Genomic DNA, 25,879 nt, shown 5'->3' with positions numbered 1-25,879 from the left:
TTCACTGTGTAAGGAGATCATTTGCCACGTTATTTAATGAGTGTGGGCAGCTATGGGGATATATAATGAAAGGAAATGGATTTTCCCCACATTCTACCAAATGTAATGAAACATTTATCCTGCATCAGCATTAGACATATAGTAGCATTCTGTGGGAAGACTCACTTCAAAACTGGGGAAGCTCATTTCTTTTCATGATATTTCATGCTAAAAATTCTGGGGGGGGATGGTGGGCCAGCTGTTCCTGCCTTCAGAAATGTATAAGAACTTCCTTTGATTGCAGCTGTGGGAAAACAAAATCAAAATTTACTTCCTAACCTATGCAAAATGTTAGCACAAGCCATAGATGGTAGTTTGAAGACAGAAATTTGTATGGCTGAACTTACTGTTTATGTGTGTTTTGTACATAAAATATGGAAGATTCATCTCGCAACAGGATGTACATCTGTAGCACTGATGCGGAGTGGATGGATTTCAGCTTTTAGTCTGTAAGTGCATGATGGTACCCTTGCCATAGAACCGTATTGGAAAACGATAATTCTGATTTTCTTTGGAGTTTTTGAATCTTGATCAGAATTACATTGTTATTCTATAAATAGTGTTTGAAGAGAAAATGAAATCTACATAAAAGCAGAGAGTAAATGAGGGAGAGAGAGCAGTTGTTACAGATCATAACCTTATCAGTTGAGGTGACAGTTTCAATTCCTTTTGAGTTCTCTCCAGTTGTCATCTTTTTTTTTATGTAGGATTTAGTAACAGTTTTTGTCATTTTATTCCCATAGCAACTTTTTTTTTTTTTTTTTAATTATGAGAATCTGCTTGTCTCCTCTTATCTTACAAAGCTTGCACATGAATAACTTGTGGAGGAGTATGGTGAGGAGAGAGACTTTCTGGCACAGAAAACAAGGAGAGGAGTGTTACGGATATATAAATAAAAGAAAAGTATGGACTTCATGGTTTGTGTCCAGCACTCCTACCTCAAGCCTTAGCACAGGTGGGCAAGTGAGACTGCGAGCTGCTGAAGGATGACATCTTGGTGGGCGTGCAGATGGCTATCGTTTTGGCTTAGAAGAGGAAGAAAATATTCAGATTTAAACTTTGTGCTCTGAAAACATGCCCGGTACTGCACTTGGCACACACACTTTCTCCTCTCCAGCTCCTCCTTAGAACAAGGGTGTGGAAATTCCAAGTTGGTCCTTGACTGGTGGCAAACAGCTCAGCAGCTGGGGATCTCTGATTGCTGTGTGTCATGAGAACAGGGCCTAAAATCAGGGAGATAACATCAGCTTGTACAAAATGGTTCCTATCCTTTGTGTGTTAGTTGCTACTGCTCTCAATCATAAGGCACTAAATGAGGTTGAAAAAAGAAGCTGTAGCTTCATCGCTGTGTGTCGTCTTCTCATATTAAATATTTCACTTGATTGGACTTAATATAATGAGTGTCTGAACTGAAGCGGCATGGAAGGTAGTGAAGTAAATTGATCCAAATCAAAACTTTTCTTCCACATCTATAACAGAGAGATTTAATTGGCTGTGGCTGTAATCCCTGAAAGCCACAACTTGCTATGAAGCTGTATTTCTGGTTGCACCATGTTGAGAATCACTTGTAAATGTCACAGCTCTGTATCTCCTTGCTGTACGTGTTCAGGCTCTGATCTGCTGCCAGCCTGCCCACTTTGCCTCCTGATGTTTGCTGTCAGTGCAGCTACTTGCTGAGCAGGTATTAACACCAACTTGATGAAACTTGAGCTATTCCTTTTACATTGCATTGCTCGTGTCTTTATGTTGTATTGAGATATGTTTACATAAATGTTTCTAGTAGAATATGCTGTTGAATGGTAAGGCAGCACAGACTGAGTTATAGGGAGTGTCATTTTATAGCCAAGCAAATTCTCCTTACTTATGAGAAGAGGAGCAGTACCTGTGTTTTATTTTCCTCTTATTACCTCTCTCAGCCCTGCAAAGTGAGAGTTCTTCATTCTTTTTTATGAAACTGTATTTTTTAAGCCCTTGGCTTTTTATTAAGTTGTAGTTAACAATATACTTCTGAGGATTACACCACCCTACACAGAGCAATTTGGCTTCTGCTGGAGATCAATCTGCAGGTAGCGCATCTGTCGCTGAGAGATTCTGCTCAGATACCTGCAAAAAGATCTGAGGCCCCACTGCGTTTCTGGGGGGCTTCTCCTGATGGTTGTGTCTCCATCTATTAAACTCACTTCGATAGCACTGGGATCGTATTTGTTTTCATGAACAGAACAACAGGTAAGTATTTCTGGGCAGCGTTTTTTCACATGCCCTGATTGTGTTGTCAAATAGTCTCATGCTGAATGTATTTATCTATTCAGCTGCTTGCTCAGGTGTAATCCCTTGTTCAGCCACATCTATTCATCCACTGAAGGATGTGCACATTGGTACATCATGGCATATTAAAGGTTTACCGCAGCCTGCCACAGCTGTCATCACTTTGACCCCTCAGTAAACCAACAGTCTTCCACATAATTTTGCTTTCATTCAAGTGTAATGCCATTACTGCAGAGGCAGACAGAATGCAATTCTCTGAAGATCTGGTCTCATTCCTTCCTTTTCCAAGGAGGTCAACGTGCTCAAGCGATCGCTGTGCTTTCTTTTTTCACTCTTTGTTGCTGCAGGAAGAACAAAGAAGAAAGCAGACTGAATGGTCTGTTTGCATTACATTGAGGGGGATAAAGTGGAAGGGTGAACTCACCACTTGGATAAAGGCCTCTTTACAACATCCATTCCAAACCTCTTTGTTTGTTTCCTTCGCACTTTCATTTTTTAGCTTTTTTCCTACACAGTTGTACAGATTATTTTTTATTATTATTTTTACTTCATTATTATTTTTTCTAATGCCATTTACTACAGAAGTAAGCAAGTCGAAATCAGCTAAATCACAATCAGATGTTAATGTTGTATGGAAATGACCTCAGTTAAATCATACGACCACAGAATGGCCTGGGTTGAAAAGAACCACAATGATCATCTAGTTTCAAATCAGTGCATTTACAAGGGGTACCACTTCAAAAACAAACAAAACTTTCTCATTCTAGTTCTTAGCTTAATTATGGGACCAAACATACTTCCACAGTTTTTACTGACTTCATTACAAGGTTGATGTCCATTGCTTCTCACATCTCAGTGTCCATTAGAAGATGTAGGACTGCAGGCTGGAAAAGCACTGCCGTGTGTTGCAGCTGGTTTTGATTGAGAGCAAGGCACTTGAGCACACCACAGGACTTGTCTGCCATGCACCCTGAATTTCACTGATGTGTAGAGATATAAGGTGTCAAAATAGATCAAGTTAGAGTGAATTCTTATCACAAAACATTGCTTTGTGTAATGAATTTAATTTATTCAGAGTCATGCTTGCAAGGTTCTCCTATTCTTTCTCCAGACAATGAAGTATCAGATAGCAGTTCATTTTGAGCAAGACCAAGTGCAGTTTTATCACCTATTTACCTCTTTCTTTAATTGCTGAAGGATCATTGTTCGTGCTTTTGCAAATCAAAATGTGGAATTTGTTACCCACAAGAGGATTAAACTTCTTGATTTAAGTGCTATATCTGGGTCAGAGCAATGATTAATACTGAACACGAGAATCTGTAACCAAACTGACGCCCTGGTGCTCATCCCAAAAAAGGCTATTCTGATTTATGAAGGTGTATGAGAGGCAGAGGTACATGTGTCACAAAGCAGATGAAATTTTTGCTTAATAACAGTCAGCAGATCATGTCTTCAGTTCCAGTCGGGCTGATTAGCATGTGTTTGTGTGGTGGGTAGGAACAGAGCAGCTCTTTGGTGGGATGAAAGGTGGTGTTTACAGCACTTAGATTAGATGCCCACTGCAAGGCATGCAGGTGGCACATGGCTGGTGGCTGCTGCAAAGCCTCTTCTCCTCCTGCTGGGTACTGTCTTGTTTATTCCTGTGGCGTGCATTTGCTTGCTCTAAATGAGTTCTATTGACTCCTGTGAGTCTGTTGATAGTGAGGGTACAAGTGTAAGAAAGTTGCTTACAGTGAAAACATTTCAGCTGAGATATGTGGAGCTGTTGCAGGATGTGCAAGTCACCCTCGCTGTATGTGTTAAAGCAGCTCTGAGGATGCTGCTCGGGTTTCCTTGCATGGCCCACTAGGAACACAAAGTTGCTGCTCAGCAAGAGCTGCCGTGCATTCAGTCTGCTGCAGCAAAATAATTTGACTTCTTCCAGTGAGCATTCAGACTCTCAAAAACTAATTAAATACACTCAGTAGTGCTTGAGAAAAGGAGAGGTTTCTAGATAAGAAAAGACGTGGCTGCTCTAAAGGCAAGAAGCTGGTAGAAATCATTAACTCTCCATACTGAACTGCTCCAAAATGAGCCAAGCATTCATGTCACTGCGGCATTTCTTTCCCTGTGTACCTTACATGGAGAAGGAAAGACTCCTGTCTAGTTCTTTTCCTACCTATGAAGATGCACCATTGGGCATACCCAAATTCTTGATTGGGGCCTGTGCTTTTGCTGTTTGTTGGCATTGCTCTGTGGTGCTTGCTGGATGGAATCTAGCATGGCCATGCAGAGGGAGAGCTGCTTTGTCTTGTGGTTGGACCCTTGCAGCAAAAAATGAAATCTCTGTGCAAGAACAGGGAAGGGTGAGGGCATTTTACTGTAATGAATGCTGTGATTGTAATCGTAAGGAGTGAAGAACTGACTGAATGATTGCTGAGGCTGAAGATAAGGAGATTTAAAGAAAAAATGAGGAATGTGCTGAGGTTGAGCATCCAGATTTCAGGAGATGGGGATGGGGGGGAAACAAGGCTTGAACAAGGAGGCACTGGGGAGAAGGGACAGGGTGGAGGTGTTGTGAGGAATAGCAGAAATGTGTAGGATCTGGGATGCCTTGAGTTCCAGTTCTGATGGGAGAGACCATGGCCTTGAGACTGGAGCTGGGTACAAGTACCCAACAGCTCTGTGTTTAAGCAGTTGGGTAATTGGTAGTGAGACTGTTAAAAGAAAATCTTTTTTTTCACATGGATGAATAACAGTGCTAGCAATCCGACAGGGATGGCCATGTACATGTGTGCACAGTTCAGTATTCAATCAAGCAAGTTGAAAATCTTATTTTTCCTGAACATTTGTCTCAATAAAACTTAGACTCATGGTTCATTTATTTGAAACAATCCCTGTCTCAGGGAAAACAGAGTAGAAAAAATCCACCCAGAAGCTATTCACCTGTGAGCTATTTGCAGAGCTTTGGTGAAGGGGAGGGCTATGGGCACTGCTGCTCACAAAAGCTTTTGTTTTTCACGAGTTTTCACCCCAAACATATCCAGGGAAGGTTTTGAGCATGGTAGAAATGGGTCTCAGTGTATATTTATCTTGTTCTCTGAATTGAGGCTTCACTGCTAGCTGAGAAGCTGGTGTTGGTGGGACAGGATTAACTGGAGTTATGTGGGATGTTAACAGAGCCAGGAAGGGCAGGCTGAGGGTTGAAGAGCTGTTACCTTTGACAGTCTGATCCTTAGAGATCTGTCTGCAGACTGATGAAGGTTCACTCTGTAGATGGGGAGCAGACCCACTGGAGCACCGTGGTTCCCTCTGGGGGACGTGCTTTAATCAGCCATGTTGGAGCTAACTATTTGGCTTAAGCCAGGTACCACGCATGTTTTGAGATGGGAACTATAAATGTTTTGAATAGTCTGTGACTATTAGGTTTTTATGCTGATGAGCTGGTGTGTTTTTAGGTGTGAAACAGCAGCTGTGGTGTGACATCTGTTGATAGGACACTTAGTCATCTGCTGTATGTGTTATTTGTCATCATTACATCTGTTACAGTCCACATGGCCCTGATCAAAGCCGAGTGGCTTTCTGCCAGTTTCTCCAGCCCAACAGGGGCAAAGGAAATGGATTTGGTTACCTGTGTCCTGGTAATATGGGTGAAAACCCAGCTGTATTCAGTGATGTTAGTTGGAGCGTACCTCCATTTCTCTGAGGAAGGGTGCAGTCTTCAGAACGATAAAGGAATGAAGTCAATAGCAAAAAGAAATAAAATCCCATTGTATCAGCATGTTCTCAGTGCTTAAAAAATGTCCTCTTTGATTTATTTAGAGGAAAGTCAAAACGCTGCCACTTAAATAAACAAACAAACCCTCAGGTAATGAGTCCCGGATCTGGCAGTTCATTTATCCACCTGTTTAACTATTACAGTATGAACAGCTGTAGTTCTCCAACAAAAATGTGAACAGCCCAATAGTTCTTCAACACTAAACCCAAATCTGCTTTGTGGTCACGAGCAGTTAATGATAGAGGTGCTTCAGAGACTGTCAGGATATTCGTAGAGTTTCTTTTAGGAAAGCTTTAGGGGGACAAAATTGTTTCATGTGCGAAGTCGGCTGTAAGATAATTTGCTTGAGCAAACATTGTTCCCTCCTGAGATATTTCTTAAATTGCTTGAGTTGCTTTGTTCAGTGCTGTGTTTGAGTAAAGGGATAATTCCCAGATAATATGAATTTTGAGAAGGTGTATTTTTGGAAATACTGGAGAACGTTTTTTCTTCATTTTTTTCTTTCAAAGCACGCAGTTCTATTTTTCCAGGTTTTCTTCAGTGTATTTTTGCCAATGCAAAATGCCTTTAGAAAGAAAAAAAAAAATCTGTTCATCAGATGTTGACTCAACTTTTATGCTATTGATGTTCATCTGCTGCTATTTTTCTCTGCTCTCTGATCTCTTCCTTCTGCTCCACAAAGCCCACAAAAGTATCTCATCTCCCCTCTCTCCCTTTTTTTCTCCCTTAGTACTGCAGTCTCTTTTGCCTTTTTGTGCACTGGCATTTCATGTTCGCAGCACTCTGATATACCTGTGCCAATTTCTTTTCAGCTTTTCATATGTGTGTTTATGTAACAGACTTTGTTTTATGATTTTTTCATATGATTCCCATTTAATCGGTGTAATCTGTGTTTCCTGTTGCATATTTTGCCACACACTGGGTGGCTCAGTGGTGCTAAGCAATACAGGTGCTGTCAGTTTGCTACTCTGAGCTGCTGCTGTTGCAGCAAGGAGCACCTGCAGCCTGCCCGTCCCTGCATGGCTTGGTGGCCAGGCACTGATTTCATGCATCAAGAACAACCTGCAGGTCCTCTTGTCTGCCACATGCACTTGAAGGATAAGTTCCTTGAAGGATGTTCAGGCTGGAAAATCGAGGTTTGAGTAGTGTCAGTTTGTAACTAAAAGATGCCTTGAGGATGGGAAGCAGAGACCTCTCTCTCTGCCCTGTCCTGGGGTATAGGAAACAAAAATGACCAGGACATCCATGGGAAGGCAGGGGCTGAGCTGCTGCCCTGTGTCAGAGCTAGCTCTTAGCCTGGGAGAGCTGTGCTCTGACTCTGTTGCTGCTCCTGTGGCGTGGAAGAACACAGCCTCTTACTTAAATGAGGTCTAGAGAATATTCTGGTGTGTATATATAACCCATTGTGCAGTTACCTTCCTACAGATAAATGTTCTGCTATAAAATGAAAGTTCAGCAGTGTGCCACAGCATTAAGAGATTTCATAGAGGTTGCTGTGAAATTATATGATTTTCCTGTAATACCAGCATGACAAAAATGAAACCATGGAGATAGTTCTCTGGTAGCCAGCGAATTTCTTCTCCAGTGACAAATCACCCAGTTTCTTTGCTTGCTTTGAGTAATGTTCGATTTTGCTCTGTTAACATTTTTTTTCTCTCCTTTCCACCTCCAACAATAATTGATGGTTATAGAGGTAATGTGGGGAGGAGGGATGCGAACAAAAGTTATTCTTACGGGATTGATCCGAAGCCCTGTGAAATCAGCAGAACAACTCACTTTTTCCATGTGCAGCTCTATCGAGCTTGTTCCCAGTGGTCTGCAGGCACTGTTCTGGCTAGCTGGCCTCATCTTCCAACACTTCTGTTAAGCTGATGGAAGTATTCTTAAGGAAATTATTCCTTGTATACGTTGTTTCCAGTGTTTGTCTCAATAAGTATAAAATACACGGTCATAAAAATTCCTCGATATTGCCAAATTTGGGATATTGAGTAGTGGGAAATAACATTTGCCTGTGCATGTTAGTAGTATAGCTAGTGGTAAAAAGCTTTCCCAAAAAGAAACAGATTTGTCTTATTTTCTCCAAAGTTGTCATTAGCAATGTAGCTATTACAGCATGCTTAGGCTGTTATTCTTAAGAGCTGAGGGACTGCTATTTCATTTCTTCTTAAATAATGTGACTTGTACCAGGGCGACCTTGTTGTGCATTAGTAGTTCATTATGTGCTGGCACTGAACAAAGTCCCCTCTGTAGAACTGCATACTGAAGAAAACAGTTATGATTTGGTTGTCAGGCTCATTTGAAGCACTTGAACATCACGCCAGTACAAAATTATACATGAAGTATATTTAACAAGTTCTGCAGCAGTGAAAAATAATGAATCTAATGAAGTAATAAAATAAATATTTTTTGTCTGTCAAAGACACTTATCTTTATAGAGCATGAACCCTTCTAGAGTTTTTGAAACATGGTAGAATTGCTAATAAATGTGCAGTGACAGTAAGTATCAATTGATGTAAGTATAATCAGATGTTTGGGTGCAAATGGACTTGGGTGCTAAATTCTGCTTCTCTCCAGGGCATGACATTGTCCTGTGCATTACTGAAATAGAAGTTGGTGTAACCTCCAGAAGCCTCTGCTAATCTTAATCTCAGGCCCTATGGATGACAGATATGTAGCTGTGGTGCAGTGCTGCTGCAAGCTGGCAGTGGGTCTGTCTGAAGCAGCTTTGTCATCAAAAACTCTGTGCTTTTTTCATTACATGGTGTTAAATCTTCTCAAACCATGGATGTTTGATCTGATCTTGCATCATCCATTGCCTTCCTTGATTACACAATTGCACAAACCAGAAATGTCTTGCAGGATACCTGCTGTAGCAGCAGTGAATGCAGGCAGGCATTGGGCAAGACTATCAATTTCATTTCTTTCTTACCTGTTGGTTTCAGGTGAACACAAGAAACGTTATCTTCTGCAGAGGTCTTCAGATGCTGAAAGCTCTGCTGCTCATGAATTCACAAATACATTTTTTAAATATCATATCATATGACTTTTGTTCCAAATACAAAAATGGTTATTCCAGAGTAGTGGCAGTGTAAATGATGCTCATGTTACTTCTGCTCCATATTTCTGAAATCTTTCTTAGCATTGTACTTAAGGCTTAAAACCTAGCTGGAGTGCAAGGGATGTCAAGGTTTCATTTCCATGGTGTTTGTGTGAATGGGAACACATCTGATTATCCTGCCTGAAAAGAGGAACAAAGGCTTTACTTAATAAATAAACTTAAATAACATTTTCTTGCACTTTTTTATTGCAATGGCAAGTGCATTTCAGGTGATGGAATGTCATACACTTGATGCTGAAGCAATGAGGCAAAGTTATGTGTTATCCTGGGAGGGGAGGAGTTGCTGTTCCAGGACTCCAAAACATCTCCATTGCTAATTTTAAACTTGGTATGTCAAACTATAAAAAGGCATGAAAACATTTAATTTTCCATTTACACTGTTCTGGATTGGTTTTAAGGTGCATATTTTCTGTGTTGACTTTGGGCAAGTTAAGTAACAAAGCTGCTTGTTTCCTACAGGAGCAATAGCTTTTCAGATGAAAAAAAGATAAAAGTGGGGCATAATAAATCGTAATAAATGCAAGTAAGAAGTAAAAAGGCATGGGCAAGGGGAACTAAATAAAACAATTTCAGCACCTAGTTTGCGAGAGTAGATGAAAACCTGAAACATCCAGTGGTGAGTAAGATGATCCATGGATAATAAATAGAACGAAGTGCAGCCGTACAGGTGGTTTTGTTCAGCCCTGAGCTGGTGCATGCTGAGAAGTGACTTGTATATAAGTAGGGAATAATTCCCAAGGTCAGAAGTTTGGACTTAGTTGCTTAATACTCATGGAGGATGTTATTGTTATTTTGCATGGTAATTTATAATTATTTTTGAAGTGCCACCAGCCAGTGCGTAGAGATGATAAAAATATCTGAAGGAATTGAGTGATGATACTTGTGCAGCTGTGTGATTAGTCTGGTGCTTCAGCCGCTCTGGTAGGTACGACAGAAAGCTTCCTGCTAATTAATGAAGAATGACTCTTTCATTGTAGCGTCGCTCATATTCTTTGTTTTATGATGGATTCTGCTTTCCTTCATGTTTTCCTCTAAAAATTATTCCCTGGTTGACAGCAGCCTTCACTGTAATCACTGATGAATACGCTCAGCTGCACTGAATGGCACCATCTCAGACTGTAGAGCTGCAGTGGGTCACTGGGTGATGCAGCACAGCACAGTGTGCTGAGTCCCAAACCTTCCCAGTGGCTCCCAACCCCATCCCGTCCTTTCCATGCACTGTGTGGGACAGCACAGACAGCTGTGTTTTTAGGCAAGTGTGGTTGCAAGGAATGAGTGTATGTGCTCAGAAAGTAGTGCTAAACCATCTTGTTGTAACTGCAGAAATAAGAAGTGTAGGTCGATCCGAAAGTAAAGCCTCCTACTTATTCCCATGGAAATAGCATTGTATCTGTCATTGCATCTATCTCTTTGTATCTGTTGTTATTCAGTAGAGCAAATTCTCAGCTATGTAACACTCTTTTTCACCATAGTCACCAGCATTAGCTGTGCATTTTTGCCAGCACTGAACCTGCCTGGTTGCCATGCTTGTGAAGATCTGCACCAGTGAAGGTGGCCCCCACTGTTTTACAGCTGTTATGGTGGCAGTGTTTCTAGGAAAACGTTGCCCACACAGTCCAACTTCCACTGTGCTAAAATCCATTGTTTAATCTCTGTAAACATTACAAAGAGTCAGTGAATGTCAGTGGCTGCTGTTTTATCTGCGCATAGGAATTCAGTGATGTCAGACACCATTTTGTCAGATTGCCCCTCTGCTGCCATTTGTTACAAGGCAATAAAACATAACAGAAGATTGGTGGGAAGGTTCAACCTCTACTGCCATCCCACCAACATCCGCTTCTGATGTTGTGGGCCAACATCATAACACAGGAGGCATTACTTTTGGAGCAGCCCTCTTATATAATATTTACAACTCACAGTGGTTAAGGTGTAAGGGGGGTGAAATTCCATCTAAATCCATTTTATACATGATATATATGTGTGTGTGTGTATTGTACATTTTTTGCATCCAAGTTGCAACATTATTTTCATCCTAATATGGAACAGAATGCCTTTTCCCCTGGGATGTATGCCATCAGAAAAAAGGTCTGTAATCCAGGTAGGGAAAATTCTTAAAGGTGCAAGTGAAGGTGATGTTGGAAATCTCTGCACATAAGTTTTGTTCTGGCTGGTGTTCCACAGCCCTCCTTCCTCAGCTCCTTTTGTGCCCTGTTGTGGTGAGTGCACTGGGATGCTGTTAGCTCTTAGTTCCCCTCTTAGGGACTTGGTGGAAGTGCTATGAAGGGGCTGATGAATTTATATTGGATATTTATATTGATAGAGGGGAGGGAATGATGTTCAAAAGACCCGGAACAAATTCTGAGGCAGGCTGTTTTGATCTCCCAGTGAAATCAGTTTAGTTGTGGTTGCTTATGAACTCCAAAACACGTCTAGCCAGAAGATCTGAACTCATTATGTGAGTGAGGACATAGGTCCTTGAGATGTACTTACAGAGAAATTCAATTGGAAAGCTGAAAGCAACCATTTTAAGTAACCCTCTGTGCAGTAACAAAGAATAACAGAACAATATCTTATTGTGGCAGCAAATGTATTTTTTTTAAATGAGGCATTGAAATTCTAATCACTCTTGTTCAGTGTTCAGACTGCAGCAGCTGTTGCTTTTCAATATTAAAAAAATATTATGTTTTGGGAAACAGCTAGTGTTGGTCAACTCTGTAGTATAATGCTTGTTACAGAGATAGCCTTATCTTAAAACTTCTCTACCTTTTTGAGCATCTCTGTGTATCAATATCCTGTAAAAAGTTAGAGGAAAAAAGCTTTTTTTTTTTATTTAAGATTCCTAGCTGGCTTTTTACTGTCTGAATGTTGTCATGTATGGCTTTACTGTGATGTGATTCCTGGAAATACTTTCTTGGGGTAGAACTTCAGTGCCAGTTTGTATTGATGGCTGTATCTAGCTTTATTCAGGGTTACAGTGGAGCCTTACTTTCTTAGTTCTCGAGTCATCAGTTAGAGTGAACCTTAATTTAAAGTTATAATAAATATTGCTGCTCTACAATTTTGCACTTGTGCATTGCCTGCAGCATTTGGTTTCACTCTTACACAGTTTAACACGATAGAAGACCAAAACCAAGCAGAGTGCTGGGTTGGTATGCAGAGAGCAAAGTGCCTGCCCTATCCATGCTGCAGGGCAGTAGCTGGGCAGTGCTTTGAGGGGCTCTGCCCACAGGGCTTTTTTACCCTCAAAAAGACATATCTGCTTTCTGAATAGCTGTGACATCAATTTACAGCTGGTTAGAGGAGCTCAGAGGATCTTGAAGCTATTTTCATCGGAGCCTTCATTTCAGCACAAGCAGTGGCTTAAAGACCTATTTTTAAGTTATGCATATGATTCCTTTCCAGTTAGCAGAGTTATGGTGATATAAGCCTAACGTAAGAGCAAAGTTATCCATCGGATGTGTTTAATTAGGTTCTTGTAAATTATTTCACTTTAGGCCTAGTTCTGTCATCCTCTCTTGTGTTTAACAGCCACTTCAGCAGCAGGTCCAGGAGATCTCAGAACCACTCTGCATCCTGAGTGACCTGAGAGCAGGAGTTGGACAGCTTGAGCCTCCTGTACGGTGGGACTGTGCCGTCTCCTAACATCTCACCTTTCTTTCTAAAACAGACCCTGAGAGCTCACGGACGAAGATGAGAAGCACTGTATCCGTGCGAGAAGGGCAGGGAGTGGTGCTGCTCTGCGGAACGCCGCCCCGTGCGGGAGGTAAGGAGCACTGGAGCTTCCAGAGACAGCGGGTGAAGATGGAATGTCCTGTGGTCACAGCAGGAGGGTGGCAGGGAGCTCCATCAGGGAGCAGCAGTGAAACCTCGTCTCCTACAGAGAGAGAAGACAAATCCAAAGGAAACGAGTGCAGGAGAAGACGGAAGGGCTGTGGCCAGGAGAATGTTCTCCTATCTTGGGGTGCCACCTCAGTGATTTCTGTGCACTTGTTCAATTTTTATGATATCTCTGGCAACCGGCTGAGTATCTTCTAGAGTTAAATTCTCTCTGATTTCATGAGTGCTGAGCCTCAGTGAATCTAGTTTTTTCTATATCCAGACAGTCGCAAAGTCCAGATTGTTCTCTGTAATTATTCTACTGTGTGCATGCATTCCTGAAACTGAAGCATTTCGTAGTTTAATGCAGTGTTGCAGATATAATTAAAACACTGCTGTCTTGAGGGGAAAACTGTATAAATGGATTCTTTGTGGGCCAGAAGTTGAGTGCGTTTTATCATCTATTATCTTCTGTCCTTGGTAATTGCTTGCTGAGTTTTAAATAATATTTGGAAATAATTATTTCTTTTGTTTTCTTTTATTGATAAGTAGTCTCATTATTGAAGGTCAGTGATGTTAAACATTAGACTTAATAGAGACAAGGTAATATAAACTAAACATTGTGAATATGATAACATAGGTGTTGTGGCCTCTTAAATTTGACAGAGTCAAAGCAGACAGAGCCATAAAGTGACATTTTACAACTGTCTGAGCTTGCAGAATTTTCCTCTCTCCAAACTGATACGAACTCTTAAATCATCTTTATGGCTTTACAACAGCTTTGTCTTTTAGCTGCTGAGAAAATGGGTGATTCCCATGGCTATCTGTAAGAATTAGGATGATTAAATTTTGCTTCTATATGCAGTTCAAAGTCTGAATTACTGTGGCTGTTCCCATACTTGCATCCTAAGCGTGTACACACACAGAAGTGCTCATCTGACTGACTGCAGTTCAGCACAGTGATGCTGGAGCTGTTGAACATGAGGTGACACAAGACCTGCTTGTGCTGCCTAGGGCCGTGGCTCACACTGACACATGAAGGAGGTGAGGGTTCTTTCACCATCAGCAGGTGGGGTATGATTGACACTCCACGCTAATTGTGTTATTCATACAAAAAAGAGAGCACTGAGGGCCCCATGAATTATCAAATGGAACTGAGAATTGGTATGAGAATTATTTAGAATCCTCGGATTTGTGTGGGAATTGAAGCGTATTAACCATTAAACTTTTCAGAAGACTTAGGAAGAAATCCTTCCTCGTCTTTTTTTCATTTTTTAATTTTTTTTTACTGAACTGAACTCGCTGCATGGTGATGTCAGGCATTTAGTGACTGTAGATCTGGCATGATACAAATTGGTTGGTCTTGGATAACGTTGGTCTATTAAGTGGTAGCTTGTTAGGAATGGCTCAAACAACAACAACAAAAAAAAAGTGGTGAGAAAGCCAAGCAGTGTTTTTAAATATATATAAAATGTCTGCAAAGAGAAATTATTCAGTTCCCTGTATTTGGGAGGAAATATTTGTGTTCACTTTGGCAGGAAAATACAGCAATCTGAGTTAGATGCTGGGACCAGATTAGTGCAGATTATGGAGCAGTAGCAGTGATTTCTTGATTCACAAAGGAGCTGGCATTAAACTGAACAGCCAGTAACTGTTGTTGGTGGCTGCTGGTGGTGTTTCATTTTGTTATTTCATTTGTTTTAAAGAATTTAAATATCTGTCTGGAGTGGTTTAGAAACAGCTGACCGCAGCTCTTTGGGGTTCTTTGCTGATCTGTGGTCTGATTTTTGTTTGATTCTGTGTTGGTTGCACTGAGAAATCAAATTTAAACATACAGATTCTATGCAACAGTAGTTCTGAAAAGTCTGAAAAACCTTGTTCTCTCTGTGCCATTAGGCCCCCAAATATTGTAGAATGGGAAAAAGACAATTTGGCATACTTTATAGCTTGCCTCAGCTATGGATGTTAATGTGACTATTACGAATATCCCCTTTCAATGAGGAGCAATTTACTTGTGCAGTTAATAGTCCTTTTGTCCTTACAAAGTTTGCAGTTTCATGAGAGTGTGGACATTGACCATTTAAACCAGCAGTGAAAGTCTGTTTAACTTCACATTTCAGGATTACGTGCTGAGCTTGGATTTTGGCTTTGCATCTCATAGCTGTTGGTGTCTGGGGGGAGGAGGAGGGTGCTGGGTACTTCTGCTGAGGATGCACCCAATGGCTTCATATCCTGGTGGTTAAACATAAACTGCATCACAGACTACTTCAGTTTTTTTCTTATGAGTTTTGCTGCATTCTCCCTTTTTAGCATTTCCCTTTTTAGCCACCTTGTTTGAGATTTACTGGAAGGGTGACTCAGTGAGTGACCAGCTTGGAGAGATACCTCCTGCCTTTGTGGTGTTTGGGGCTTTTTGTTGCTGTTAGAGCTCTAACTGAATGGAGATACCTGTGTAACTTGATGATAATTATTGGGTTTGGATTTCTAAGTGAAAGTATAGGAGGGTATTTAACTCATTCTTTCTTATCCTCTTACTGGAAGTTGTATTTGAGCACTGATTTTTGGATAATTAAGATGCTCGTTGGCTGTTGTTCTGCAGAAATGTGACTGTTTTTGTACATGATTTTAATTCTGTCACAAGAAAACCGTTAAAATACTTTTTATTTTATTTTTATTTGCAAATCACCAAGTTGTCACCCCAATATTCTAACAGTAACATGGCATCAAAAATTGATTTATCTAAATGCACTACATGTAGATAAAGAATTGTAATTCTTACCTTCTGCTGAGCTCTCTACAGCTGTTCAGACTTGCTGCTGTGCTACTGATACATCTGTGATAGTTTTAAAGGAGTGCTGGTATAGCAAACATCTCAATGTCAGATATTAAATTCTGTGTGTTAACATGCAGCAGGTTTGAAAAACATATCAGGCAATGTTATTTTTTTCCATTTTGCCAAGAAATGAAAAGACCAGGCATATGGAGATCTAAAAATGACTTTGCTACTGATTTTGTTCCAAAAGCAGCAACTAAGAGCTGACAAAGCCTCAAGTAAAGCAAATCTGGAAGTTCCTTCAGGGTATTCCCTGGTATTGCTGCTGTGTGTGTGCCTTGATTATCATGTAGTTTTGCATTCCAATATTGTGATTGATATTAATTTGACTTCTATTTGATTAGTATGGTCAGAGTTAGCAATTTGGCAACAGTTTTGTATTTCAGAAAACATAATTAATTTTAGATGTTTTGAGTGTTTTGAAGAACACAGTGAGGCATAGGCTTGAACACAGATCACATTATGATTTCAGGGCTGCTTTATATGTAGAGAAAAAAAAGAGTCTTAATTGTAGAAGTGAAGCCTTCTTTGATGGTTATTCATACTTTCCAAGAACTTCAGGCTTGACTGAAAAGCTAAGCATTCATTTTATGTTGGTGGATGCAATAAGGGGTATGAACATAACCTACAAGATACGTTGTGAAGCCAACAGAGCTTACAGCTCTAGGAGGAAATTCACTGATTATGTATACATGATCAACCTTGTGTGATATGTATTACTATTTCATTCAGTATGTCAGGGGTATTTCTACGTAAATAAAGAAGCAGAGAGGTCCTCCATCTAATATCATGCCTTGACAAAAGCAGATTTAATTGATAAATGAGACCATGTTTGAATGATAGTGATCAATCTAGCTTACGCCTTATTATTTCAAAGCTGTGACATATTGGTTTGAAACAATATTAGGTCACTGAAAAATGGATCCCAATTTATTGCTCACTGCTTGGTATGACAAATCATTCACTGAATAATGTCATGTCTGTTGCAAATTGGTATTTAGACTTGCAGATTTCTGCTCGTGTCTCTGTATTGCCATTTGGAGACCTGCATGTTCCAGCAAGACTGTGCTTTATGAATAACATAGCATGGAAAGTATCCCAAACACCAGAAATATTTTGATGCTTTACTATTTTTTTTTTCTCTTGAATATCAATGTGTGATTTTTCCAACGAATTAAGGATTGAGTTAATTTCACTGGCTTTGAAAACATTTCGTACCTTTAAACAAAGTAGAATCAAGCTGATAGAACTCCAAAACGTGGTTTCTTTCCTCCTGCCCATTGGTGTGTTTGTAGAAAGTGCAAAACATCCTATTTTTGCACACTTGCTTTTTGCTTTTGTTGCAGATTGTGCATGACATTTGTCTGGGCATGAGCAATCCATCATGCTTGCAGTAGGCACACGATGAGATTTTTGCTCAAAAGTGCATTCTAAGGAGAATAGTAAGCTGAATATTGTAAAAGCAATGGCCTAAGAAATTGTTCCATGGTGTTCTCGAACTGTTCTCAATCTGCCAAAGAGAAACGGTGTTTTTATTTAAAAATATATATTTTGCATTATTCCTCCTGGTGTCGTCAGCAGCAGCGGCACAAATTTCAGCTGACAGTTGGAAATCAAATTGCACCTGAGAGACACTTATATTTGCCCATACAAGAGACAATAATGCATGTTCACAGCTGGAGCTTACAATGATTTCTTTCTGACAGAGCATTATTCTCAGCACCAGTAACAAACCAGCTACGAAGAGGCACTGTCTGCATGTTCTACACCTTGTCTAAGCAGTGTTCTGATGCACCGTGGTAAACCTGTGTTCCAGGCTTAAGTAGAACAGGCTGAAATTGATATATCCTTATAGATGTATTTGAGCAATATCTGCAGCTACTGTACGCAGCTGCTTTCAAGGTAGTGTGAAAGTCTGTAAACTAGCATAAGAATCTTGGTGCAAAACGTGTAGGATTTGTTTGGGAAAGGGCAAACTAGATGGGCTGGAGCTCTTCTCTAACTCCATGTTTCACTAGGAATGGATGCTGCTTCTTGGTGGGGTGTTTGTTGGAAGATGGGGTTGAAAGAGGGAGAAAGAGATTAGAAATAATTAAATGATCTGAAGAAAGAAAAAAAAAAGAAGGAAAATCAGGTCGAGCTTTTCCCTTTAGCTGGTCCCTGGTAGCTCAGATATGCCCTAGGGAGGACAAAAAAGAGAGGTCTCTGCTTCTTTTCCAGGATGGTCTTTATCCCTCAGTTGTTACTTGTAGGTGTTTTCTCTCACTCTTCATTATCTTGTTGACTAAAATATTTTTTCTCCTTTAGAAGCAGGATAATTGATTAGGAAATGATGGGAGGGAGATGTCTGCAATCGCAGAACACATTCAGGGTTGATCCTTGCATTGTTAACAGGAATACAAAAATAATTGCTTTTCACAAGCTTTTACCAAGTACCTTCTCCTAAATGAGTGGAAGACTAACAGAAGTTTGCCACTAATTACTGCTACCACTATTAACATTAGAATATTTATTTGAAAATGTCTACTTCCATATTTTCATTAGGTTTGTGTCACTAATATTTAACATTCAGAATAAATCAGATGGGTTTTATTTGAACAAGGCATTAAACTATCATCTTTTTATCCTCTGTTATTAGAGGCACGAAGCAATTTAAAATAGTTTTAACTATTTTAAATAGGCACAACAGAGTTGTTAGAGAATGCTCTGAGCAATTACATACAAAGTTCTGGGGAGGTGATGAAAAGAACAATTTGTCATTTGCAGTGGATATGGCTAATGGCTGTGTGATTAAATATTGCTTCCTAAAGCAGTTTCTTACTTTTGTGCATGCTTCCAGAGTGTGAACAATTTGATCAGAGCCAGTACATTTTGAATGACATTGCTGGTCTGAAACAATTAGTTCAGAAATGCAATAAAGAGAAACTAATCCATCATCCCTCACAGCTACAGGGTAAAAGAAATTAGGTTTTTAGTCAGCGTTGGAGTCCAGTGCTGAATAAAATGCAGAAAAGCATTTTGTTAGGCTTTCCCATTAGCATCTGGATTTCCTTCAGAGCACCAAGGAGCGTTTAACCTGCTGGTTAAGGAGCACTTCTGCATTATGAGGTCACGTTGGGTTTGAAACTTAGTGCCAGCTGATGGTCACGGCCCACAGGGGAGGGAGGAAGGTAGAAATTAGCAGCAGGCAAGGCTGGATTGCTGGTTGTGCTGTTTGGGATTGTGTTTAATGTGAGTAGTGTGATTAAGGAGACAGTGCTGCCAGTCTTGAACTGTGGCATTCAGAGAAAGGCAGGACAGCCCTTCTGTACACACTGCTGCACATCACAGCAGTGCCAGCGGTGAGGCCTCCCCAGCACGCGGCTGCTGAGAAGGATTCAGTTGGTGCTGCGCTCCCATTTATCCTGTCACTCCTTTTTCACATGGCATGGCTCACTTTGAAAGGAGAAAACAAGCAGACTGTTACCATATTCCATTTAATTGTGAAAATTAGGCGTTAGCTGAAATTGCAAGGACGTCCCTTTAAGCTGAAACATTTCAGCGTTCTTATTAAATGTGTAGATTGAAATTGCAAGATATTATATAGGTCTCTGGCACTGCTTTCGTTGTTGTGGGTTATTCCATACACAGGAGCTGCATGCCTAATTACCTGCACAGCACGCTGAAAATTGATCTTATATGTTTTATCTACAAAATAATTCACCTTTTATGCCAGAAAGATTAATGGTGTACATTAATTTCAAATCTGAATGTTTCCCATTAAACTCGGGAATAAAATGAGTTTCTGAGAGGTGTTCTTCACTTTTTGCATTTGGACTCAGTTTCCCATCATGCAATTTACTTTTTTGCTATAAGAAAAAAAAAAAAAAAAATCAAAAATATAGAATATCTATATAGAAATAGATATCAAAAGTTCTGTGGGGGAATTTCAGAAGCTCTGAGACATCTCTGAGCTTTTTTTCCCAAGTTTATGTACTATGCTGAGCATGACAACTCCCAGCCAGAAACTCCTGGCCTCAACATACTGCTCAGGCTGTGTTAGGGAGGTCTGCTGGGCACTCACCATTATGGTGATGTAGGAGATGCTAACAGAAAGTAGCCAAGACCTGGTATTCGTATATAGACCATGGTGTGAAGTCTCACTGCGTCTAGTGTAAGTATCAAATATTATTGCATTCTTAGTGGTTTAACTACTTTTAAGCAAATGGTTGAGGACACCCCACAGAAGTTGGAGTGTTTAAGAGTTTGGTTTGAGGCTTTTTTGAGGGAGGTGGTGGAGGTGGTTTTCTTCCCAGCTGAGCGTACTTAGGCCAGTGTTCAAGGCTGTGGGCATTTTAGTTGTCCAGCAGTGTGCAATAAAGCCCTGAAATAATGTACAACTTACTTACACTAATAATGTAAAGAGTTTTTTCTTTGCAAGCTGTATTATTTTTGACAGTGGCACCCAAATGGATTGTGATATGCAGTTTGCACGTGCTGGGGGATCCTGTATTGGAGGGCATCATCGTTTTGCCTTACACTTGCAGTGCATGAGATTTTTACTTGTGAAACTGCCATTTGTGTTTGCCACAAAAAAAAAAAAAAAAAAAAAAAAATAAAATTAAATTAGAAATTATTTATTTTCTAACAAAAATAATTACTACTTCTTTTTGACTGAACTCCAGGAACCAAGCCTGACCTGCTAGCTGGCTGCAGGAGAATGGGCGGGTGGGTGTTCAGTATATTTTTACCACATGCAGATTAATTTCCTACCTTTAATTAATTTGTTTCCACGTTGCTAGGAGTTCCATGCAGACAGGCTCAGCGCTGTGCATGTCCATGTGAATATGTGCATGGAGCTGTGCTCCTCTGTGCTGGCAAATGGGCACTTGTGCCTTAAAGCCATGTGCATGAGCAAGTGGTGGCCCAGGGCAGAGCTCACTGCTTCCCAAGGATGCTCTTCTCCAGCACCTGAGATGTTTCTGCTGTGCACCGTCATGGGCTTCACAGTGGGAGTTGAAGTCGGGGCAGATGATGGGCTAATTGGTTTCTTTCTTAGTTATGTCATCTCTCATTACCCTCTTAAAATCAATGGTACTTTTCCATTGCTTTTAATTTTAACTCTAAGGCAGATATTTCAAAATTCCTGGTTTTTACAGATCTCCGTGTCTTTAATTGCAGTTGGTGTCATTGCTAAATTTTCTCTGATTACTCCCTTGCAAACACTTTAGAAGCCATATGCCATCGTGTGGTTTAGGCAGAATTTTAATAGGGAAAATAGCAAGTTACTTCAGTTTCCTCTTAGTCTCTATTACAGAATATTGTAAAATATGAATTGCACAGCTGCATGAAATAATGCAGATTTTGAGCTCAGTGGCTGATATGAGACATTATCTGCTGAAAACAACAGCAGACCAACCAGATATAAAATAACCTGAAAAAAATCAGAGCTGGGACCTGTTGCTGAGTCAGCGCAGTGCACTGCAGCATCCATTGCTGTATTTTCAGGATAGAAAGCATGAAAGCATCCACTTCCCTAACCAGAACCCAGTCAATTTGAAAGCAAGATGTTTCAGTCAGTATCAGAACAGTATTATTCATGTCTTTAACTTTTGGCTGTCTTAGAAATCTCATCAGGTGTGAATTATGGAACTAGCTGGTGTGAATTAAGTAGGTGTAGAAGAATGGTTCCAAAGAAAATAACCATCGGAATGTAGGCTTTAAGTGTACAAACCAAGCTTTATGAATTATCTTTCTCCTTTGTCGTAGGCCTGCCTGCATTTTTGTTTCCAGGCTTTTGCTTTGCTGTCATCCTGAATTTCCTTACAGTCTTGATTTCCCCAAACCAGTATTGCCTCTTATATTTTGTTTGTAAGAAATAAAATCTTCCCACTTCCGCTCAGTGTTTCCCCACTGATGTGCTTTGCTTGCTGTCTTAAAACAAAAAGGTGCAATTTAATTTCAAGCCTTTTTTTTTTTCTTTTCCAGAAGCAGTGATGTAAACATAAGACCTAATGTTGAACCCAGTTAGAAGCTGCTACACTTCTGGGGCTGATCTCCCCCCAAAAACCTTTAGCAGCATTTCATTTTTGTTCTATGGGAAGTGGTGTCTTTTCAAAGCTCACATAAGGCAGAAGATGACCATGGCAGACCCTGACAGTCACACAGATTTAATTGTTGAACCTTATATAGTTTAAGTTTGAAAATGACAGGCAATTTTATGAAATGTTTTCTAATTGAGCCCTTAAGTGCACAGAGTGCATAGAACAGTATAAGCATGCTTTGAGTGGTAGACTGTAGAGTAAATAATAATCAAATAATACTAAATAAATAGTAGAAGCCAACCAAGATGTAGCAAACAAATTAAAAATGAGTAATAACAGTAATTTCTAATACCTTATCCATGTACAGTAACCAAATAAGGAAAAAAATGCATTGGAAAGCAAAGGCTTCGTTCTCTGAGGAAACCCAGGAGAGGTGTATTGCTTTCATTTATAACAGAAAATCAACTGAAAATTTGTAATTGACAGAAAGGAAGTGAGTTTATGTCCCTTGAGGTGCAACAAGGAAAGGGTGTAAACAAAATAAATCACAGAACAAGTTGCTTAATGTGAATTTTTTGGAGAAAAATCAGAATACTGTTTTGTAAAATACAGTAAATATAGAATGAGATGGTGGCTGTGGGGCACTGGTGAAAGAAATGCCACTCTCCATTTTTAATGGAGTCAATGAAAGTATATGTATAATGGGAAGTCAGGTTTCCAGGAGTGCTCATTCAGGCTGTTGAAGGATCTAATTGAACTGGAATACAGTTTGCATGGCTTTCATAACTGTAAGGACTGATTTCAGTGAATTTACTCTCGTAGAATCATAGAATCACCAAGGTTGGAAAAGACCTGAAAGATCACCCAGTCCAACCGTTCACCTATTCCCAATAGCTCCTACTAAACCATGTCCCTCAACACAACATCCAGTCTTTCCTTGAACACCCCCAGGCTCAGTGACTCCACCACCTCCCTGGGCAGTCCATTGCAGTGCCTGACCACCCTTTCTGAAAAGTAATACTTCCTAATGTCCTTCCCTAATGTTCCTGCATTGATACCTAGTTTGTGCTACAGTTTTATCTGTCTTACAATTGCTCTCATCCCTCGCTGCTATGATAAAATACGATTTTCTAGCCTTTTCCATTTTGTAAGACCATACAAAGAGGCTGTGGTCCCTTTCAAATCCTGTAGACCTGCTGCATCATTTCATATGTTTATTTACTTAGTTTTTCTGTGGTTGATGGAGCACTGCATGGTGCTGACTGTGGGCAGAGCCATCAGCGGTGCCCCTCAGTGCTGCACTCTGCTCCCTCATCCCTCTCTGTAACAGCAAGGCTCTGACGCTGCATCTCGGTGTCTGTTGTAAGGCAGGAGAGTAGCTCTACAGGACTTGTGTTGTTGTGGACTGGATGTGTATAACTTTCTTAGGAGACTTGGGGCATATCTCAGGCATCATCTCCAGTAAATGCTCTGTGTTTTCATAACAAATCTGTGTTGGCCTTTGTTACAATAAATTCAACCTCTGAACTTACATAGGAAGCAACTTCTAGGGGAGTGCATTGTTTCACTGGAAGTGTGGTGAGTCTAGAAGGATAGGTGGTTATTTTCAACAACAAAAAATCCCCTTATAATGGAAGTTTAACTCTTGAGCATATAACTGAGAATGTCAGTTGTTCACATGCACTGTTCCAGCAAAATTATGGTAATGGAAGGAGTTTAAATATTGATAGAAGGAAATTAAATGCAATTATGAGCTATTTCATTTGATGCCCTTTTTACATTAACCAGTCCATAAATACTTTAATAATTTAATTTGAGTGTTTTTTATCTGCAGTATCTTGCCTGTTGTTAAATTATCCTGTTGGCTTAATGCTTTCCTGGCTGCGTGTTCACACTCAGATATGGGAGTTATGAAAATACCTGCTCTTCTTTTTCAACTGCATCCAAATGTCTGCACTTCCAAATTAAACCCAATGGATGATCTCCATTTTGTAGGGGCAGTGCTAGTGCTACAAGACAGTTCAGTGCCAAGGCAGGTCAATCAAACTATAATCGTTTCCAATTAGCACTTGTAGAAGCTCTAATCTTTTCATAAACTTTCAGCTGAGTGGCACTTGGGTGAAAAATTATTTCTTGCCTGGGAAACCATTAAAAATTAATTTCCTTTCATTCTATAGGATATGAATGCAACAGGCACATGGCCTCTCACAGGAAGGGTCTTTTGCACAGCTCAGAATGGTATTCAGAGAAAAATAATTACGTGTAATTTATGCCCAATCTCCTCGATTTATCTTTTCAAGTGAAGTTTTCCTTTAAAGTGTCCATAAAGAACTGCTGTTTCATGCCGAGATCAAACTTTTCTATGAAAAATGTAGTTTTGCTTTGTGCTGAGCTCTTCCAGGTGTTTATGGATCTTTGGATGTTCTTTTCAGCTGCATATGCCAGTGCTATTTCTCTCAGGTATCTAGCTGGGCTGTAGATAATAAATGATATTTCCCTTTTAATAAATTGTGGTCTAATTCTGCTGTCTCAAAAAAAAAAAAAAAAAAAAAAAAAAAGGATCCTTGTGTATCACTTTTGGATAGTGATAGGATAAGGGGGAATGGTTTTAAAATGAGACAAAGGAGATTTTGGTTGGATATTAGGAGGAAGTTTTTCAGTGGTGAGGCACTGGCACAGGTTGCCCAAGGAGGCTGTGGATGCCCCATCCCTGAAGGCATTCAAAGCCAGGCTGGATGTGGCTCTGGGCAGCCTGGGCTGCTGGTTGGTGACCTGCACATAGCAGGAAGTTGGAACAAGATGATCATTGTGCTCCTTTGCAACCCAGGCCATTCTGTGATTCTATGGTAAAAGATTTGGAATTGTTTTCATGTTTTTCTGGAGCAGGAGGCTTTGTTGAAGAAGCCATCTGCTTTTTTAGTTTTGCTTGTTTCTGATGCTTTGGTGCTTTTTTTTCTGTCATTGGTTCTCTGGTCCTATTACATAATATTATATATAATAATGTTACAAGATGCAGTAAAATAAAGACCTATGAAGATAAAAATGTGGGAGAGGAAAAAAAAAAACCAACCTTATCAAACATCTTTATTTTTATAACCAATCAGAGTTGTCATTTGCTTGGATCTTCAACGAGTATCCATCGTTTGTCCAAGAGGACAGCCGGCGATTTGTGTCTCAGGAGACCGGCCACCTCTACATCGCCAAAGTGGAGCCTTCAGATGTGGGAAATTACACCTGTGTCGTGACCAGCACTGTGACAAACAGCCAGGTCCTTGGGTCACCAACTCCTCTCGTGCTGCGCACTGATGGTATGGCTTTCCTTTTCCCAGTCTCGAAATAACACTACTTTCACTGTGTTACAAACAGCTAGTTTCCAGTGGATGTTTTTTTTTGTGGCACTGTAACCTTTGGTGCAGTCTCAGAGTATTGGTTGCTTGTAAGAAGATAAACTATTCTTTTGTTGTGCATTCCTCTGCTACATCTGACAGCGATTTCATTGTAAGGTCATTGTGTGTGAGTTTCTAAATGGAGTGCAAGAGAAATAAATTTTGAATGTGATGTTATTCAGTGTTTTAGAGAACGATGGCTTGAAAAATGAAAAATGTCTTTTCTCACTTGTCTTGCATAGGTGTGATGGGAGAATATGAACCCAAAATAGAAGTTCAGTTTCCTGAGACGCTTCCTGCAGCGAAAGGCTCAACTGTGAAACTGGAATGCTTTGCACTAGGAAAGTAAGTTCTCATCTTCACCCATACGGCAAGGCTGAAGTGTACTGGAGTTCATTTGCACAACAGATGTGGGCATCTAGCACCATCTTTTCGGTAGTCTTCTCCTAAGATCAAGTTTTGACCATCATATTTACTGCTTTGGAATAAGATGTGAAAGAGCCTTGAAGACACTTCTGTTGTTGTTTAGAATTAAAATGTTTGCAGTGCAGGAATCTTATGTTTCACTTCAGATTCTCTTGAACAAGATCAGTGAGTTTTGCAGATGTCCTTTGAGGTAGCTCTGCTTTCTCAGTATAAAGG

The 25,879-nt window shown here is 40.1% G+C and overlaps 1 protein-coding gene across 1 annotated transcript in view; it reads left to right on the top strand.

Moving 5' to 3' along the window:
- The window catches only part of LOC122185261 (contactin-3-like), a 69,235-nt gene that overhangs the window by 9,534 nt on the left and 33,822 nt on the right, over window positions 1-25,879 (top strand). The window contains exons 2-4 of the mRNA XM_042880867.1: window positions 12,847-12,942; window positions 24,956-25,159; window positions 25,480-25,582. Coding sequence (XP_042736801.1) covers window positions 12,847-12,942; window positions 24,956-25,159; window positions 25,480-25,582 — 403 coding nt within the window. The remainder of the gene's footprint in view (window positions 1-12,846; window positions 12,943-24,955; window positions 25,160-25,479; window positions 25,583-25,879) is intronic.

Source organism: Lagopus leucura, unplaced genomic scaffold, assembly GCF_019238085.1.
Source record: "Lagopus leucura isolate 7727_CA_CO unplaced genomic scaffold, USGS_WTPT01 Super-Scaffold_100028, whole genome shotgun sequence".
Classification (NCBI taxonomy): Eukaryota; Metazoa; Chordata; class Aves; order Galliformes; family Phasianidae; genus Lagopus; species Lagopus leucura.
This window is presented reverse-complemented; position numbering and strand designations above follow the sequence as displayed.